The 17,526-nt window shown below is 40.0% G+C and overlaps 1 protein-coding gene across 7 annotated transcripts in view; it reads right to left on the reverse strand.

Annotated features, from left to right (window-relative positions):
* Positions 1-1,144: 1,144 nt before the first annotated feature.
* The window catches only part of foxp1 (forkhead box P1), a 308,396-nt gene continuing 292,014 nt past the window's right edge, over positions 1,145-17,526 (reverse strand). For all 7 annotated transcript variants that reach the window (XM_023325335.1, XM_023325333.1, XM_023325331.1 and 4 more), the window contains 6 exons: positions 16,084-16,160; positions 15,433-15,534; positions 12,264-12,385; positions 11,311-11,380; positions 10,943-11,109; positions 1,145-5,523 (listed from right to left, as the gene is read on the reverse strand). In XM_023325335.1, the coding sequence (XP_023181103.1) occupies positions 5,379-5,523; positions 10,943-11,109; positions 11,311-11,380; positions 12,264-12,385; positions 15,433-15,534; positions 16,084-16,160 (683 nt within the window). In that variant the 3' untranslated portion in view covers positions 1,145-5,378. The remainder of the gene's footprint in view (positions 5,524-10,942; positions 11,110-11,310; positions 11,381-12,263; positions 12,386-15,432; positions 15,535-16,083; positions 16,161-17,526) is intronic.

Raw genomic sequence — 17,526 nt, forward strand, 5'->3', positions numbered from 1 at the left:
GTGTTCCGGGCACGTCCCACCGGGAGGAGGCCCCAGGGAAGACCCAGGACACGCTGGAGGGACTATGTCTCTCAGCTGGCCTGGGAACGCCTCGGGATTCCCCCAGAAGAGCTGGGAGAAGTGGCCGGGGAGAGGGAAGTCTGGGCCTCCCTTCTGAAACTGCTAACCCCGCGACCCGACCTCGGATAAGCGGAAGAAGATGGATGGATGGATGGAATTTAAGGACTTTTAGGCTTAGAGAAGCAACAAACACAAAGCTACATAGAAGGGAAAAAATTTTGAACAAAACAGAATTGAGTGGACTTTATGGTCAGAACTTTAAATTGTTGTTACCTTATGTCTGTTATTTAAAAAATATATATTTTTAAAGTACCTACAAATACATTTACTACGTTGTACTACGTCCACTTAGTCTGAAGATTTAGGGAAAAATCTAATTCTTCTGGGTTCAAGTTCAAAGATTGAGAACCAGTTGATATGGTAATTGACAGGACTAGCTGCTGCCAGTACAAGTTAAACAATTGCTTTGTAAAGTTTTTTTTTCAGTTGAGTTTCAGAAGGGGGTCATATTGAACTTTGAGATCAGAGTGAGAAACTTACAACATTCTCATTGTCTGACTTATGGAATCTTTCAGTTAATTTTTAACTTCAAACCTGGGAGATTTTAATTTCCAAAATTTAACCCATATTTGTACTGCATTGTACAACAAACTACTAAGTGCATTCTTTTTCTCCTTTTCTATGATTTGTCAATTTTTTATAATATTACATATTCATCTGTTGGAATGCAGCAGAAAAACATCAGTATTTTTTGTAATTTAATACAGCATTCATGGACAATATCACAGCTTTTCCTAATATTATGGCCCCTTACTTAAAATGTGACAAAATGCAAATAGATTAAAGCTGGCTGCTAAGGTATTCACACCGCTTGTTTCAAGTAAACTTTGTTTTACCATTGAACTTTGTTATTTCAACTAAACGTTTCAACATTTAATTGAAACAAATTACGCTTCAGGTTTGGCAACAGCTAAGAATGAAAAGGCGATGCCATATCAAAATGTGAAGGCAGTGTAAAAGTTCTTCTTATTAATTAGACTCAAACAGGACTTAAAAATCAACCAAAGCAAACCAGGAGGCATAATTTCAACAACCAGCATTTTATTGCATGTTTAGAATGCTCACGTCAGTCATTGCCACTGACTACAACAAAGTGGCCTACGTCCAACAGACAAGGAATGATGAGTTTACAGACTCATGGAAGTGATGAATAATCATATTTCTCTGTTTAAAAAAAGCATATGAGAGGGGAAAAGCAAAAAAGAAAAACTACACAAAATGTCTAAAAAAAAAAGAAACCAAGAATAGAAACTGAACACCTTCTTCAGGATGAGGACACCACAACAGTTCCTGGGTTAGTGCTCACAACCACACCTCTCCTTGCTCCTGCGCTTCTCTTTCTTTAAAGAAACAAAAGCGTGATGTGAGAACTGGAGAAATGTGGGGGGACGGAATGATGGCAGGTTGGATGTTGGTGAAGGATGAAGTGATGACATTTTTAGTAGGGGTGTGTGTGTGCGTGTGCATGTGTGTGAGAGAGATATTTAGAGGATGGACTGTTAGCAGGGCGTTTGTAAATCCTGTGACATGCCTGCTGTGCTTGGAGTTTGACTCTGGCAATGACCAGATTAGGGAAATTGAATGAAAAAAAATTTGCTTAATCAACACGACATGAGCGAGAAAACATATTTGATGTGTGAGGGCTGAAAAAGAAACATGAAAAAAAAAAAGTTGTTAATATGTTTTACACCTTGGCACTGCATATTTTTCTTACTTTTTTTTTCTAATAATTTCATAGAAAATATCATTAGATAGTGCACCCTTAATAGTAATGATATGACCTTCCCCACAAAATCTCTGTGACCCTGGGTTTAGTCATGCAATGTACCTCCGCCTTGGAGCGGAAACACGCCTTCTCTAACATACGGCCCACAGAAGGCAGTGGTTGGACCGTTGAACGGAAGTATAAAAAACAGCTCAACACAAACAGGGAAGGAAAACTGTACAAAATGCTCAGGTCAGTGACAGAGAAAAAAATCTGTTTTTCTACAATATACAATTTGAAAATCCAAAATCTGGCCCATTCCCACCCACAAGGATTTTTTTCCCCTTTCATTTTGATGTAAAGCAAGGATTACTACATAACACATTTGCAGCAATCTCCTATTCTGACACATACAGCAGTTTTTTTTCTATTTCGTACTTGATGCAAAAGCAGACGAACGAATGTGACCTCAGAGAGAGAAAAGCAAAACTTGAATTTTGAACTCCCTTCAAACAGACCCATCAGCCCAGAGAGGAAAAATCACTGGACAGGGGAGACACCGCCACACGCAGCTGGGTGATGTACTTCACATTAAATCATGGTTTTAAAAAGTTCAAAGAAAAAGAAGCTCTGATTTCTGTCCTTTTTACTTCGTTTCTCTATACATGCAAGCCGCACAGCTAAGCGAGGCTGAGTAAAATGTTTATTTTTCTCGCCAAACCTAATCGCTCCCTGTAGGTTTGAGCCGAGGTATGCATCCTAACTGTTTTCTCATGCTGTTATCTTTAGTAATGTTGAGCTACACATGCTGAGAGTGATCTAATCTACCAGTGCTTCCTTTTACCCCTCCCCCCTTCGTTACGAATACCAAACAAACTTGGAGTCCGAAGGCCGAGGTTCTGTGGATCAGCTCGGCCCCATTCTCACGATCCCAGCCCGGCTGGAAGCGACCCGGTCGTCCCACAGCTGCCTGGATATTAAATATGTCTTCTGGAAAACCACAGATCAACTTTCTTCAGGTTTTTTCAGTTAATGAGGACAAAAAGCAATAACTGCCATAAAAGTACCTTGTACCCAGCTTATTAGTTGACAGGAGTGTTTTTTTAATATAAAAAGCAGTAAGTTGACAAAAACTAAACAATCATAAAGTCTTGACCAAAAAATCCAAAACAAAATTTAAAAAAGGTGAGAGTGATACACAATCATTTTAAAGGATACGAACATAGGAAAGAATAAAAGAAGAGAATCATGGTATGGTCCAGCTGAAGCACATGAATTTGTTCACATTGTTTTTCCATGGACCAAAATACTTTTTGTTCCCACATAATTGGCTCCAAAGACAAAAGATTTCTCTGTTTTGGTCATCATGTAGTCAAGCCTACCAGCTCCTCCCATTCACTTTTGGACTGCAAAGCGTTACCGCAGCTCTCCTGTTTGAATCAACCCCCTTTGGTTTAAACTAATAAGAATAAAAAAAGAGTGAAAACACCACTTTGAGAAGTGTTTTGTTTTGATTTCGTAGGCTGGCAGAATGAATGGCGAATATTTGGCCGTATTTGATATTGCATCAAACGAGGCATGGGCTGGTGTGAGATATAATGGTGTGAAGCTACCACCATATCCTGGAACTTAAAAAATGCCTAATGTCATACATTTTTTGCCTGTCATTTAAAATGGAAAACTAAAAATATTTACAACATCAAATATTTCCAAATAGCTGAATTTGTCTTTTGCGCGACATCACCTTTGTTCTGCATTTCATTAAAATAACTTTACACCATTTGAATGTTACGACGGAAACATAATTTGCTTTTAAAAACCTCAGTATATGTTGAAACCAGCAACCTGCCCATGCCTACATGGAAAACACAACATTTACTTTGTAGTTTATCTTTGGTAGTCACATGACAAGATATCAAAACACACTGACACAAAAAAAGCCAGAGGTGACCCAAAATAAACCTAAAACTAAGAATAAATAAAAGATCTAAAGTGGTTCATTGCAGTCTTGAAATTAACAATTTGTCTATATGTCTAATTTACACGGATGAAATTTATTTTTGCTGCGTCACAAATCCACTAATTCTCATTTCTGGGGGCTGAACAGAGAGTCATCGGTGTACAGCTTTATATTTGCTGTCAGATGCTGGAATGTGAAACATTCACCGACGTCGGGATCATTACTCTCCGTGTTCCATCTGAGGTTGCGTATTATTAACGCTCGAGACTAGTCGTGCACGTGATATGTAAAAACAATGGGAAACAGGCGCGTGAAACACTTGCACAGGGGGAAGCAGACGCATTTGATTAACAACAGCGGCTGTGTTCAGAAATCACAATTAGTTGGTCTATATCATTATCTTTGCCAGTGCACACCTGACATTTTCATCATTTTCATTTGGCTTAAAAAGAAGAGAAAAAGAAAAAAAAGACACCTTGTAAGTGATCAAAAATTGTGTTGCAGCTCAGCACAATGTGCTATGAGGGGCAGTTTTAAAGAATAATTTCATAAGGATAAATCATAACCTGCATGATTTCTCTGTCATTCATTCGCATCTTAAATTAAACTTCATTGAAGCATGGAGAGAGCCTTCATTACGAGTAGTGCATTGCTGATGGACTTCACAAGCAGGAGGGACAGAGACGCAGAGGAGGGCAGCTTTTCTTCTTCTGTTCTTTTCTTTTTTTATGTTGTTTGGAAAGAAACTGGAATAAATGACAGAAAAATACTACTTGGTATCTACCATTCTGCTTAATGTGTGTAGATTTTTTCTTTTTTTAAAGAACAGCATGAGAGGAAATTAAAAACATTCATCATCAAGTGGCGACCGCACAGAATCTCCACAGCACGGGCATGAGGTCTGATCAGTTTCAAAAAATAATCACAAATAAAGATGCAATATGTGAAACAGCATTGAATAAATTGACATTTTAGAACCCTTCCTCTTAAAACCAACAAAGGACCCTCCCACCTCCCAAAGAAAGAAAAAGGTCCCTCCCATTTTTGATGGAATTAAACATGATGAAGGCAGTGACAATGAACTCATTCGCTCTCCTTCACACACACACACACACACGCACGTGGGTGCACGCCCACACACACACACACACACACACGACCCTACACCGTGTAAATAAATGTCTTGTCTTTATCTCTCTCTCTTCAGTTTATGGTCACATGTGTTTCTGAGAGTAGGGTGGCAGAGTGTGGTGGTGGGAGGAGGGGAGTACAGAGACCCTCTCGCAGTCCGCTGAGTGCAGTCCGTCATGGCTGCCCAGCGAGGGTTTGACCTCAAACACTTTCGTCCCCGCCCCCTCCCCGGTACCAAGCCGATCCATCCACAACATTTGTCTTCACTTTTTAAGAAGTTACTGAAGACAAAAGGTAGAAAGCAATCTGAACTCAAAAGACACCCCCCTCCATTTTTCCCACATTTTTACTTTCTTGCTATGTTTTGTAATGGCACTAAAACGTCAGTCTGCTTGGAGAGACACTTGAGAGACTGAAGTCCAGCATTTCCGTCTTCCAGAAGGTCCGCACCCGTCCCTGGCCTTACAGCATGTCATTATGGCCCACGTCATCATCGTAATCTCTGTGGTGGTCGAAGTCCGGACTGTGATTGGCGGTTGTGACCAGGGAGAGGGGTCCGTCGTGGTCTTCAGGGTCCAGTGGTTCCTCCTTAACGCTGATGTGATGCCTACCGGAGAGGTAGGAGGAGAGTAGTGAAAGTGGTTAGTGTCTGACACACAGTCTAATGGTTATTATGCCATATTGAGTTTAGAATTTGTTAGAAACATTTCCAAGGTAAGTAAGAAACACTTTTGCTTTGTAAAAGGACAAAAATGGATTCGTTTTAACATTGATTTCTTGTTGAAATAACAACTTATCTTTGATTTACCATGTCACATTTTACCCATCAGTATTTTAACTGATTTTATGAGGGCCATTTGATTTAATTTGGGAACACTAGAAAACTTTAAATTCAGATTGAACTAGACTTACATTTAACACCTAACCAAGCACTAATGCCTTCTTTTCCACAGACACTTTGTTATGCTATTTTGTCTACTTCCATTGTAAAAGTGGAAATGAAACTGACCTGTACTGTGCTGTTCCTGGGCTGGTACGGGTACCATTCCACAATGGTACGATATGGTTAAAATGGAGCTACTTATGTCACACAACACAGTCCATTGACTGGGTGACAAAAAAACATCACTGCTTTTGACAATCACGAGAAATACTAGTACATCACATTTGTCGGTGCATTAGTATGACACCTCATTGGGAGGCCCAGTGAGAAATGCTATATGGAATACGCCGGACCAGAAATTAGCATAAAGAACTTCACTAATCCAATGGAAACAATGAATATAACAGCCACTTTTGTATTTTTATGTAGCCATGTTCGCAAACTAAAAAATCTGCATGTAGTCTAGTATTTTACAACCTTTATTTGACCTTTCATGAAAGAGATGGGTTCTTCGTGTCACAGAAAAGCAAAATACTTTGTGAAGATGCTGACTGCAGCATCTTTTCTAGAGATTCTCAATATTAGGTGGACTGAGAACCGTACGTGTTAGGCTGAAAGGCCACTCAGGCATTTACCAAATAAAAATAAAAAAGTGAATGCATTCAGGGAAGAGGCGTGGGTTATTTTTGACATTTAGCAAATAGAAATAATTCTGGTAATTATTTCTTTTCCCATAAAACAGGAAAAAGGTTAGCCTGATTTAATGTCAAAAAAGTGTTTTGTCTTTTTATAGACTATGTAAATATATGATTTCAAATGTATTTTAGCCCAGGGGATAATAATCAGAATGCCTTCATTGTCATTGTGCAAAAGCACAACGGAATTTCATTTCAATGCAGCCTGTCCAAAAAACCTGTGAAATGGCTAGGGGTGCACCGCTTGCAGTTTTCTGTCCGATTGTCTATCTTTAAAAAGCCTGAACTGCTCAATATGGTTTTTGCCTATATGCCAATATCTATTTTTTGGTGTAAAAAGTCTCTAAATGTAGTGAGAAAGTAACTGGAGGAGTGACTTCACACCAGATATGAGCTGGTTGTTGGGGGCAGAAAGTAGCAGATTTTCAGATCTTTGGGGAGGTAGATCGGTTTCTCATGCAAGTATTGGCTGATCTCCCAAAATTACACTTAGAAAATTTCCTGTTCTAAACTCTGGAAACTAAAGGCCAATTCCAGTATTGTGCTTAAAGAATAATAGTTTGAAATTAAAAGCCCAGAATATTCTAAAATCACCATGAAAAAAAATAGAAATTTAAGTCCTGACAAGTGTACGCTTTTGAAAGCGGGAATATTTATAATGCTGACACCAGGTCTAAGTGATACCTGTGTTGATTCTCTATATAGACGAAGAGGCAGGGGAACAAAAACAAATGTGTGGCTTTTGTGGAAAAGAGGTGGGAGGACACTGGGGAGGAGGTTTGCTGGAACTGATGATAATTTCAAGCTTTCTTTTGAGGTATTCCAATCCCCGGCAAAAAAAGCTGCAGGCTTTTTGTTTTCCACTTCCATGGCAAGCGACAACAGAGTATTCACTTACGAATTGATAAATGAGGAGGATTAACAACGCGATGCGAGCAGAGTGGGTGGCGAATGGACTCTGCCGTTGTCAGCCTCCTGGTGATGGAGGATCAGCTGCACACTGTGTGTTGGCCCTACCCCTTCCACCTCCTCCTTCCTGTTCGTTAAAATGCACAACCTACAAGGCGGGTCTCAGGAGGACAACCCCGAGCCAGGCTTCTATCATTAATCAACTTCAAGCAAAAATACAGCAACCAGACACTGGCGTACATGCTTTAAACTCTGGAATTAATGCATATTTTCAACAGCATGTCAATAAAGGCAGGATGAGGGGGAAAGAAAAGGCGCACGAGTACGCCGCACAACATGGTGATAAGAAACAGAGCCTTTATGAGAATAATAACGCTGTCACTTGTAAACAAGGCAAAAAGCACGAACCGCCTCCCTCTACCTTATCGTTGTCGTCGCCTAGGAAAAAGAGACACTGAAGAGATGAGATCTGCCAAATTTCTCATTACAGAAACAGAGCAGGAATAAAGCGCAGGGGGAAGAGGAGGCCTGGCGGTGGCAGAGAGAGAAAGAAAAAAAAAAATATGAGCAGCTGCAGGGGACTGGCTTGAGGCCTGTGGTGCCAAGATGCTAACAGAGGAGGTTGAGCAGTGTCAGGATGAGGTCCCTTGTTACTACAGCAACAAGGGACAACTGGCACCTCGCTCTTCACAAAAGCCCATATTTGATTCTCATTTTTAAAAATGTTTGTTTTCACACCAGGATGCCTTGTGTTGATTGGCGACTATTGTGATGGAGGCACTCATATGCAAATGAGCTGCCATATTTTAGTGTTAAATTATGAAAAGGAGGGCAAAAAGTAAAGTCAGCTTTTCTATCATTTTCACATCAAAGTAACTCCACAAGTGCCGTAGCCTCGGGTCTGACTGTTAGCTGCGGGGCAGACATGAAATTGTTATTATTATTCTATTGAACTGCGTGCTGAGTCTACACTTTACTCATAATTAGCTTTCTCTGGATAGTTTCTTTTTTTATCCAGTTGTTTAGAAGTGTGGAACCCGCAACACTTTGAAACGGCCCCACAGGTACACAACAAAAACACATGGTGCAGATTAACTGGAGTTGTTCAAAGTAAAGTGAGTCAAAGACATGAAGAGAAATATTTTCCCTGTTTATTGGATCTTGTTTACAGCATACTGTGTCATATGAAATTATTTGTACACCTTAACCTTTTCAATACTTTGTCACTCAGTTGCAAACTTTCATCCTGGAAACTAACACAAAGTGGTGCCTAATACTCTGCATTCCCCAGAACCGGAACCAAACATGGAGAAGCAGCATTCAGTTTCCATGCTCCACAAATCTGGAACAAACTTCAAGAAAACTACAAAACTGCCAAAACACTAAGTTCTTTTAAATCAATGCATTCACTAACAACTTTCCAAGTTTCAAACGTGTCCTGTATTTAGCTCCTACCATCTTTGTATCATCTCTGACCAGCCTTTATGTCTCTGCTAGAGACAAACCCTTCCACAGCATGACGCTGCCATCACCGTATCTTTTCTCAACTAATTTCCACCCCACATACCATTTCAAATGTTGGTCAAAAAACTGGCCCAAATTACCTTTGTCAAGTCGAGTCAAGTTTATTTTGTATTATTTAATTCTTCTATGGGATCAATAAAATAGTTTTGAATTGAATTGTATAGAACATTTCAGCAATAAGGCTTACACCGCAAAAGCATAATATAGTAACCTCTAAACAGGTGGGGTTTTAGCCTTGATTTAAAGGAACTGAGTGTTTTTGTCAGTTTTACAGTTTGTTCCAAATTGTTGAAGTATATAAACAGAATGTTGCTTCAACAAGTTTGTTTCTGGGTCCTATTGCTGCAGAGCAGATGAGAACCAACCTTGCTGTATCACAACTGACAGCATCAGATGTTATTTATAAAAAACGCAAATCATTTTCCTTCCACATTACTTTCCTTTGCAAGCACTTTAATTTCTTTTCATTCTTTTCCCAATCCCAATCCATAACAGAAAGTTAATTTCTTCATAGAGAAAGGTTGTGAGCTTCTAAAGGCTGTATCAGCCTAAACATAGCATAGCAGCAGAGGGGCAGATGCAGAGCAGGCTGCCTTCAGGCCAGCACACCCATCCTGTCTCTGCCTTTCCTGTTTCACAGCTATGCTCAGAGCTGTGTTCACAGTGATTAAGGATGGCACTTTCCCCCATTTGGCCATGAGCTTATTACTGTACCTTTCTCTATCTCTTTTTTTTTGTTTTCAGGCAGAATTTCCCCCCCTGAGCTCTTACATTTCATCCCTCAGTCTACCCGTGCTGCTCATCGGTGGTCCGCCCCTCCACCCCCACATCTGGAAACGATGCAGCGTGAGGGTTGTTATTTTAGGCTTGAAGCAACTTAGCAGTAACTCCTATGCAACAAGCAAATGGGGGAGCTGTGGTTTCCAGGCCCACCGCAGCTTTTCCTACAAGACAATCTTGGAAGCTGTCTTTTGTTTTGTTTTTTTTTCTTTCAGAGGTGTTTCTGGACGCAACACAGCTCAGGTTCGTCTATGCTGCGTCGGAGGCCAGGCCGCTTCGTCACTGTACATTCTCAGATTTTGTAAATTTTTGAACAAACTGGGCTGATGATGTGGTCGAGTCTCTGACAGTAAGAGGGACGCACGAAGCAAAGTTCATAACTTGCTGTTAGAATAACAGAGTGTGTGGGGGCGTCCTGTCTTCTCTTCCTGGCTGTTCTAGCTATGAAAAGGTGGAGTTTCCTTTTTCTGCTGGGAGGCCTGCCACCACAGTGCTGGCCGTGACCCGACACACACCACTAATACAAATCCTCTCCCTTAAATTTATTGGCACTCTGGAGACGGTGCGCTTTCTGTCTGATCTATTGCCACAGATCAGGATTATTTAGAGAACTCTGCATGGACAATAAAAGTGTTTTACCTACAGTGCCTTCCAAAAATATTCACATGCGCTCAGACTACTTCACATTTTGCCATGTTACATATACAAACTTTGTTGTATTTTATTATGATTTTATGTGACATACAGAGAAAAAGCAGTGCAGGATTGAGAAGCACTACTGGATGATTATATTCTAGTAATTTAACAAAAATGTTCATAGGCTGACACTAATTCTAAATTGTATAACTCATAGAAGGGATGATTAAAATGAAAGCCATTTTTTGAAAATATTTTTCAAAAAGTATAATTAGTATGAAAAAAAAGGCAGAGATTTTATTTTTAAGCCATATCTAAACCTAGTCTGTATTTGTGTTGCACTCTTTCCATTTTTGGATGACGTATTGCACTGGACTTTACTTGTGGATACCAGTGTAAAGAGGGCTGAAGAAAAATGCTAAACTTTTCAGTATTTTTCCGATATATAACCCAAATAAAAAAAACACTATCAGATGTTGTAACTAAATGTGAAAAACATTAAAGACTTTTTCAATGCAGCTAGATTTCATTTTTTCTTTCCTCACACCTGGATTTGTTCTGCTAGTAAAAAAAAAACAAAAAAAGTGCATGTCACTCACATAGCTGACAGGGGCGAGCGTCCTGGGCTGCTGTCACTCCCGTTGCTGTTTTCATGGTCCATCGCTCCATTCATCTCCTCGCGGATGGCGTTGGCCAGGGAGTTGAGTGTGGGACTTCCAATGGAAGCAGTAGTGTATAGAGGTATGTTGTTTTCTGCCATTGAAGCCTGGAGATAAAAAAAAAAACACAACAAAAGAAAAAAGCGTAAAATGTGAAATGGAAGATGGTTGTCAACGATTTCACAGCTGCTCGTCACTCTTGGAAACCTAAAACACAAAGCTTGTGTGGACAAGACAGAGGAAGACTTCTTTCTCTCCATTTTTGAAGTTTTGAAGCAGCATGAGATGAAGTCACTTATTATTTTTACCTGGAAGGCAGCAGAGAGAGTTGGACCGTAGCCCAGGCTGGTCTGAATGTTCTTCACTAGGGCCGGACTTCTGTGAACAAAGAAAAATTAAGTTATGACCCGCAGACTCATGTCTCACCTAGCATACAGGATCTTGTTTCATAAAGAGAAATCAATGCACTTTAAACTAAACACATTTACTGATGTAGTAATGTGGATATCAAGGCCATAGTTCTGAAATGTTCAATCACTTTACAATGCCACACTACCGCTTTTCAAAGTTTAGCTTTTCATGGGAAGGAAGATGAGGGCTTGTGAAAGCACAATGGCTGATGAGCTCAACACAAAAAGCATGATAGCAATATTGAGAAAGAGGGAGGAAAGCATGCAGGGTGGGAAGGCACCAGGGTGGGGGGTGCTTACTGTACAAGCAGCTCCTCAAAGTTCTCATCGGGGGCGCATTTCCGAGGGCGGCCGTGCTGAACGTGTCGGCCGCTTTTAAACTCCTTGTCGTCAACGGTCCAAAAGGACCCAAACTCATCCTCTACTCGCACAAAACACTTATGCAGGGAAAGGTTGGTGCGAATGGCACCCTGGGAAAGCAAGCCAGCATGGAGTTGAAGGAAAGTGGGTGAAGGTGGTGGTGGGAGAAGGGGGAAAGGGCGAGCGATGCAGCCAGATGCAGATGCAGGGCGGCAGAGATGAAAGACAAACACACAAACAGACACAAGGAGGAAGGGAAAAGGATCACAATGAAAATGAGCCATTTTGAGTCATGAGGCATCACCAAAAGGGCTTCCAAAAGCATAAGTGGCAAGGATGAGGTGAGGTGAGAGGGTGGGCACGCCAAAGTAAGCAGGGACTTTGCACATTATGGCAAACAAACAATAAAATTGAGCAGCAGCAGGCCGGCGGTAGCTCCCCCCCAATTCTGTCAGTCATCTGACGAGACAAGTGAAAGAGGCCAAACATACCCGCTGATTTTTTGAGGCCGTCTCTTTTGGAACTCTATTTCGTCGACTGTCCACACTGCCCCTTTAACGTTTTCTACTCGCACAAAACACTTGTGAAGACTAAGATTATGCCGGACTGCATTCTGCGGTTGATGTAAAGAAAACAAAAAAAGAACAACAGGGATACAACAGTATATTAAAACATTTTGACAGAAAACTGATCAAACATATATCAGAAAAATAAAGATACAAAACAAAAACTTGTAGAGGGTGGTCCTTAAAGTTCTTATTAGCAGTGAGAAATTAGCTGGTCGCTCAAACCAGCTAATTTCAAACCAGGTTTGCTCAAATCAGCAAACCAACTGATCAGCCAAGAAAAGATCAGCTTGGCCGATCTTTCCTTGATCCTTAAACGCACATATATAAGCACTGCCAGTCTTTCCACAACTTACTACACCAAAGATAATAAAAATTGATAGAACATTAGAAGCCTCTAGCAGAACTTGGCTCTTGACTAAAGGCTCTCCCTACTTCATCTTATGTATTGAGATCAGCTGTAATTGATGAAAATTGCAGCATCTTGTTTATAGGAAGGCAAGTTGAACTAATTTGTGCAGAGCTCTATGCGTTGTGTTGTGTATGTTCTGAAGTTTAACTAAGCTCAGATCGCATGCGCCTCCTTTCACTCAAACTGGACACAGGCTGTACAGATATTTACATCAACCTCCTTTGTGGAATTATGTTTCTTTGGAGTAGCCTACTCCACATCAAGGTAGGAGTTTAAACCCCGCCGCGTTAGCCCTGGTTGTGAACTGCAGGAATAACTTGTAGTCGCGCTTTCTGTGGTGCACGTTGAGCGAGCGGTGAGTTTGACTAATCTTTGTGAACTAAGGCTTATGTTGGGCGTTTACATCCTAACACGCTATGTTTGTGATGATAAAGTTTATTTATGTGTACAGTTGGGCGGTGTGTTAGTGACTAAAGAACCTGCGCTAACCTCATCATGCAGGTTCAGCCTGGTGAGGAGCTTTCGCGCTCTCCTCATAGTCACGCATCACGCTGGTTTTATATTATTTTATTATTATTTTTCCGGTTACACGAAGCATCAAACCTTATCAAATGCTTTGTCAACTTAGTCAGCCAGACAGAGTTAATGCATTCGGCCACGTGGAGATCAAATATTTCCTGGTTCGTTAACTTGAGTTAAACTTCAGACATTCAGCTGCTGCAGCACAAGCGACACGGGTCATTGGTCCAGCTTTAAATGCATCAATTATAAACCTATCTTCTATAAACATAACTTTTAGGAACAAATCTGTTCCGCCAGTGAAACGCTCAGAGCAACAGAGACTCTTTCAATCTGGCAAAAAAATTAAAATAAATAAATAAATAAAATAAAATTACGCAAATTAAAAAAAAGTATTATTTTCCTAAAAACAAAAACAAGCAACGCTTAGCCTGGCAGGGGGCTAGTAAAGCATGGTGGGGCGCCAGGCTTATAATACACTGGAGGAAACCCTGGTCTGTGTTAAAATATTAGCATATATGGGGCCCTCAAGCCCTGGGAGCCTTATGGAGCCGCTGACATAATTTGGATTAAACAGAAGCGCAAACAATTAATATTCATTTAATTGTATGTTTTTATTTGTTATTTTTAAGACTGGTTGTGGGTTTAGACAGCAATTCACTGGCGATGTCTTCCAGTAACACCAAGTAACATTTTTACATTTCCTGCTTACTTAACATCTTTTAATACAAAAACACAGTGTAGAGCTGGTGGAACACCTCGGCGCCCCGACCACTGGGCTTAGCAAGTTTTATGGGGGAAACCCTGAAGTTTGTTACTGTATTTTATGCAGCCATATGCTCTGACAACATATTTCGCTTCAACTAATCCAATTCCATCATCTGGTTTTTGTATCCAGAGGAATGCTTTTCAGACATTGTGAGGAATTACATACATTTGTAAAATTCTTCACAAAATGCCTACAAAGATTGTGAAATGGCTAAAAACTGGTCTGGCCCAGTTGGTCTGTGCTATTGTATGAAAGGTGTGGGCGAATAACGAATGTCCCACAACCACGTTACTGCGCGGCAACTGTTTTGTTTTGGGTGAAGTACAGGAGAGTTGCACATACTGTGCAAATCACTATCATAAGATGCTCAGCGAGTTTAAAATTTGTTTTGAAATAATAGAAAAAAAAGTTTTTTATGGGGAACCGCTCTCTTTCTCTCGCACAGTGTGATGTCACCCTCATATTTTTAATAAAACAGTTCATGGCCAGCTGGTTGGTTATTAGATATGTGTTGGATGATGTTCTTATATCTTGTTACCTTATAGAGAAACTGGCAGGTCAAAGTCTCCAAAATACGTTGCTTATTTCGCAGCACAACAGGGAATAGGCAGGAATAGGCATAATCCTGCCACCATACTTCTGCCTATTCTGGCGGCAATTAGATCTAAAATCCCAAACATGTTACGCAAAATATTCTTACTGACCAGAACACGTTGGGGTCATTTTGGTTTCCTTACCGTAGTGCCAGGAAGAGCAATCATAACCTAAAGGTTCAGCAGAAATAAATAATGAAAGGAGATGTTCATAAATCATCCTTTTGTTATTCCAGAAGCAGGAGAGTGGGGAAAGAATCCAGTGTTTATAACGCCAGCACGCCCCTATGGAAGTGCTGTCAGCAACTGTGAGCTGACGGAGGACACGGGCGGAGCGGGGTGGTCTGTGTGTGTCAGAATGTATTTATGTTTGAGGTGTGGTTCAAGCTGCTTGTGACTGATCAGTCTTGGCTCAGGTGGTTGTGGGGTGGGGGGGATATTTCAGTGTTTCATCAGTGCTTTTCTACTCAGTACGGTGAGTGTTTGGGGCCAATGAGGAGCGCCACCTTCTAAAGAAGAGTGCAAGGGGCTCAGCCAAGGCTTGTTGGCAGTGAAGCGTCATGTTTGGCCAATGCCACCCACCGACAGCACATCCAGGAACACATTACCAGACGACTGTTTCTTTTTCTTCCCCTTTTTTTCCCTACATGCTGGTTGTTTTTCTATTTGATTTTGTATTTGTACAAAGGGTGGTTCCCCTGGACGGAATAGGTGGTGCACTGTTAGAATCTGAGTAAACTATTTTTCTTTAGCCTTCATTGGTTCACATTCAAAAAAAGATTAAAGACATAAATGCTTTACCTTCCATGTTGCTGCGTTGCGCCTAAAATATGCAAACATTCGCGTGAACCAGTTGTAGATTTCGTTTAGAGTTAGCTGCTTTTCCGGAGATTCAAGGATTGCCTGGATGAGGAGCAAGCAAAAGAGACAAACATTTTATGTTTTATGCCTGCTTCACCAAAAAAACCCCCACAAACCTAAAAAAACATTAAGAAGTTTGAGAAAAGTTGAGCAATGCACGTACGAGTTGCCCTTTTGAGGAAAAACAAACAACACAGATTGGGAGTGTGAGGAACTTTTAATTTCAAAAGTCTTTGAATACAAATCTGCCATTTTCCTTTTGTGGGTGCAAATGAAGGGGCGAGCAAAAACCATTTCTTAGGCAGATTACAGGACGGCAATTATGGACGGCTCAGATTAATTCCTGAGATCCCAGATTACTTGGTTGGGCGATAATTGACTGGCATCTTAAAGCAAGTTGCATAAAATGCATTTGGTGGCAATTGCCCTGGCTAAAATGTCCTAATCAAAGTAAGTCATCAGATATCTCTGTTATAGCTAAACTGTGCTCAAATATGAGAAACAAGGGTGGGGTACTGAGGGTTAGAGTTAGGCTAATATAGGGTGTAAACAATTTCAGTTATTTAAGAAAGAAACAAGTGGACTACTTACCTGTCTTATTAGTGAGGCATAGGTGAATGGTGGCCTAACATCTGCATTCATGTAAAACTCCTTGTTCTGACTGATATCTGTACACATTAAACAAGATCAAAACATTGTGAAATACACAAGAGAACAAGGTAATTTTATGTATATTATTGCCTCTGAACTTTTGACGTTTTGGTGCGTTATTTGGCGTTAATGTCATGTTTTCAGTCACATGAAAAAGTTCCTAGTTATGAGGTGGAAGGAAACCAATAAATGGCTTTTAAAATCTTTATATGAGAAGTGAATTTTAATGCTTTGTACAATTATTTATTGCTGCAATCACAGCTGCACATCAAATTTTTAGTTTTTGACGTTGACATTAGAGTGAGTATTTACCATTTATCACTTATCATAAAAAAATTCTTACAAGGATTTTGACAGTTTGTCATAATAAATTTCAATTAGACTTAGGGTTATTTTACTGTCATTGCACACAAAAAACATAAGTGAAATTGGCAATGAAATGTCATCGCTTATTATAAATTAATTAAATATTGATGATTAATAATAAACACTGACAGTATGATCAGAGATGTTATTTTTGCTAGTTTTTCTGCTGTTCCAAGAAAGCATAAATTAATATATGACCAGAAATATGATTATTGACATAGATAACACCTTTCTAAGCAAGTGACGTTCTGAAGAAGCCTATAGCCTATTCATGTTTTTCAAGAACAATATTTGCCACACATTTACTTAATCTTCATCGTGACACAATATGTCAAATGTGTCAATGTCAATGTCAAATTTATTTATATAGCACTTTAAAAGCAGGTATAAAACTGCACCAAAGTGCTGTACAAGAACGACAGTAACACAAATTAATTAAAACAGAGTTATTAAAACACTACTTTAAATAAATGCCAAAGAATAAAAATGAGTTTTAAGAAGCGATTTAAAATGATCCAGGCTGTGGGCAGATCTAATTTAGAAAGGTAGATTGTTCCATAAAGTAGGACCAACAACAGAAAAAGCCCAATCTCTTTTCCTCTTAAGTCGGGTCCAAGGAACTGAAGCTGATTATTTGAACGTAGGGTTCTGGACACAGACTGAAATCTTAAAAGGTCCTGAAGACAAGGGGAACTAATCCATTTAAAACTTTATAAGTTAATAACAGAATCTTAATAGTACCACAAGATATTGCAATAAAATTATAAGTCCATATTACTTGCCGCTACTTTGGCTAGGGCTTTTCTAACAGGTGTATGTGCTTTGATCTAAACCATTTGACATTCTCTGGCTGTATGTTCAGTCAGAGGTTAACCTGCACCTCAGTCTGCAGTATTCAGCAGGCTGTAACACTTTTCTTCAGTATTACTCTGTATTTATTTCCATCCATTTTCCCCATTGACTAGCTTTCCACCACATATAAATGGGAACATTCGGAATATGGTTGAATTAGATAAA

Source organism: Xiphophorus maculatus, chromosome 20 (genome assembly GCF_002775205.1).
Source record: "Xiphophorus maculatus strain JP 163 A chromosome 20, X_maculatus-5.0-male, whole genome shotgun sequence".
Lineage (NCBI taxonomy): Eukaryota > Metazoa > Chordata > Actinopteri > Cyprinodontiformes > Poeciliidae > Xiphophorus > Xiphophorus maculatus.